The 2,747-nt window shown below is 51.1% G+C and overlaps 1 protein-coding gene across 1 annotated transcript in view; it reads right to left on the bottom strand.

Annotated features, from left to right (window-relative positions):
• LOC119329330 (ribonuclease 3-like protein 2) overlaps positions 1–2,291 on the bottom strand; it is a 3,205-nt gene extending 914 nt beyond the window's left edge. The window contains exons 1-3 of the mRNA XM_037602346.1: positions 1,604–2,291; positions 1,043–1,210; positions 372–745 (exon numbers count right to left, since the gene is read on the bottom strand). Of these exons, the coding sequence (XP_037458243.1) occupies positions 372–745; positions 1,043–1,210; positions 1,604–2,011 (950 nt within the window). The 5' untranslated portion in view covers positions 2,012–2,291. The remainder of the gene's footprint in view (positions 1–371; positions 746–1,042; positions 1,211–1,603) is intronic.
• Between the last annotated feature and the right edge of the window lie 456 nt (positions 2,292–2,747).

Here is a 2,747-nt window from a genome sequence, read left to right as displayed (position 1 = left end):
ATGCTATAGTGTTTGGCAATCAAACCAAACTAGTGGTTTCCATACTGCATCTGAGTGATGGTCTGACAAGTCTGTTCCACACCTACTGAGGTCAAAGTTCTATTTACCTAGTAAGGTTGTTTAGCAGAAATGACCAAAAGTTACTACCCTAAGATAAATGGGAACAAAGGTGAAATTACAATAAAGAAACGAAATAAAATGTGCAGCAGTGAAACGGTTCTAAAGATGCCCAGAACAAATATATGATCAACAAACAATTGTAGTGTAGGTGTGGGAAAGAGATGCCTCATCTGAGGAGCATTGCAGGAAAAGTTCAACTAGTGAACAGGATATATAAAACTAAAAACTAACAGAGTAGTCAAGAATCTTACTTAAAGATGGGTTTTGGCCAATGCTTCCTGCTGCACTGCTCAATAAGCTTCTGCTTGCATTCCCTAAGCTCTCCAACCTCAACCCCCGATCCATGGCCAACTCTGGTTGTCAACACTTGCTGATTGCCTCCACCAAGAAGCTTGCTTAATGCATCCCTTGTGGCATTGAGCTTAGCGATTACCATCTGCTCTGAGGAGCCCATCCCAACAAGTGCCCCACCAACAAATACATTTACAACTGCAGTTCCACCCTTCTGCCAAGTCTTGAATTTTATATCTTTCCCATGTTTCTGGCACAGTTCATGCAACGTAGACACGGGTTGCTCGTCTATTGTTTCTGCCGTGACAATGGGCTCAAAGAGGAACCTTGTTACCTACATAATTAACAGTGATATCATTATTCACCACCCATTATTCTAGTGAACTACTCTCTCCGTAAACAAATATGTCATTTTAGAGAGCAGAGGTCCATTTTTTTAACTTTCACAAATATTATTGGTAAAGCTATCTTGGATTGGTCATACCAAAATGAAATCATTCGATTCTTCATGGAAAATTACATAGATTTTTATCAGCGTATTATGACTAGAATTAGTAGTTAAGTTATATTCTGGAAACCTCAGATCAACATATTAATGAATGGGAAATAACATGAAAGATGGATTACACACCTTCCAGAGCTTCTCAAGATTGAAGTTGCAATCCACATAGACAGCAGCGGCAATGGCCTCAACTATATCAGCAAGCACCTTGGGAGCCTTAAATACAGTGCCACCATAGGGCGTAGTGCCAAGGTCATCCTCTAACTCTTGTTTCACTGACTGGATAAACTGTCCTACCTGCAGAAAGGTGTACCCAGTAACATCACAATGGTAGCCAAAAACAGTTCATCTAATATCCACATCTCCAAGAGATAACATCAATCACTTAACAATTGAAATGCATTATGCCTTATGAACCCGAATGGAGCGGCAGGAGTACTTACCAATTCCAGTTTCAGCATTGGTAAATACAGTACTAAACTTATTCTTGCATCACTAAATCAAAGCTAAGATGTGGCGTGAGCTGCTATAGGTAGATGTTTAGCTCTATGTTTTACACTCAAATTAAGCCCATCGAACCGCTCGAGCGGACAGTAAAAAGTGGATGATTTAATACAACATATATATATATATAAAAACAGAGCCCGCAGATCTATGGCTTCTAACTCAGGACGCTTACGCGGCACATACCAAGAGATCGAGGCGAGGGCAGTTGCGTCGGAGCAGCGGGTAGAGGTCGTGGCGCACGGCGACGCGGGCCAGCTTCTCGGTGGAGATGTTGGCGGCCCGGAGCGTGGAGAGCGCGCCGGGGCCGACGGTGGGGTTGGTGAGGTAGAGGAAGGTGGAGAAGGCGAGGCCGAGCGCCGCGTCCCCGACGAACTCGAGCCTCTGGTAGGAGGCCGCGGCGCCACCGGCGAAGGACTGGTGGGTGAGCGCCTCCTCGAGCAGGGAGCGGTTGTTGAACTGGTACCGGAGAAGCCGCTCCACGCGGGCCGCCGCCTCCTCCCTGTCCGCCACGAAGCCGGGCGGCGGCAGCGTGACGGGGCCCGACGGCGGAGGCGACGAGGCGCGGCGCTTGCGGGAGGCGGGCTCCATCATCCCTGGCGTGCCGGTGCGCGTGACCGTCTGGCTAGATCGGGAGGGGGGAGATGAAATTTTGGAGAAGAGAGTTTGGCGGCGTCCGCCGGAGTAGAGTGCCGGGCGGGCCTGTTGCTGCTGCTGGAGACCGGGGCGGGGGCGGGGGCGGGTCACGGCAACGGGAGGAGCAGCGGAGGAGGGACCGGCGGAGGGAGCTGCGCACAAGGGACCGGCGGCGGCGTGGAGGAAACCTAGCGAGGGGTGAGGAAAGGGGATTGGGCTGTTCGCCTGAAATTCTTTTGCGCGTGGGCGTTGCGGGCCTGCCAGTAGCATTTTTGTTGTAATCTACTACCCCTATAAAAACACGAAAAACGAAGAACCAGATAATCTCAACGTCCCCTAGATTACTCGCGCCAAAACTAGCGGATAAACAAGCAGCGCAATCAGTGCAATCAATCATCGGCGGCTCCGCTCAACGCAATCAATCACCAGCGTCTCCGCTCAACGCCCCCTAGATTACTTGGCCACCAGAAGCGAGGAACCTCGAAGCGGACTGCGAGAGGAACCCCGCCGATCGATTCGGAGGAGATGGGCGAGAGGCGCGACTCACCAGCCGACGGAGATGCGAGATCGGTGGCGGACGCGGCCTTCCTCCTTGGCGGCAGGAGGAGAGGGAGCGAGGCGCGACGAACGGGCAGGACTCGCCGGCCGGCGGAGGCGCGAGATCGGCGGCGAACACGAGCCCTCCTTGTTGGCG

Source organism: Triticum dicoccoides, chromosome 7A, assembly GCF_002162155.2.
Source record: "Triticum dicoccoides isolate Atlit2015 ecotype Zavitan chromosome 7A, WEW_v2.0, whole genome shotgun sequence".
NCBI classification, from domain to species: Eukaryota; Viridiplantae; Streptophyta; class Magnoliopsida; order Poales; family Poaceae; genus Triticum; species Triticum dicoccoides.
This window is presented reverse-complemented; position numbering and strand designations above follow the sequence as displayed.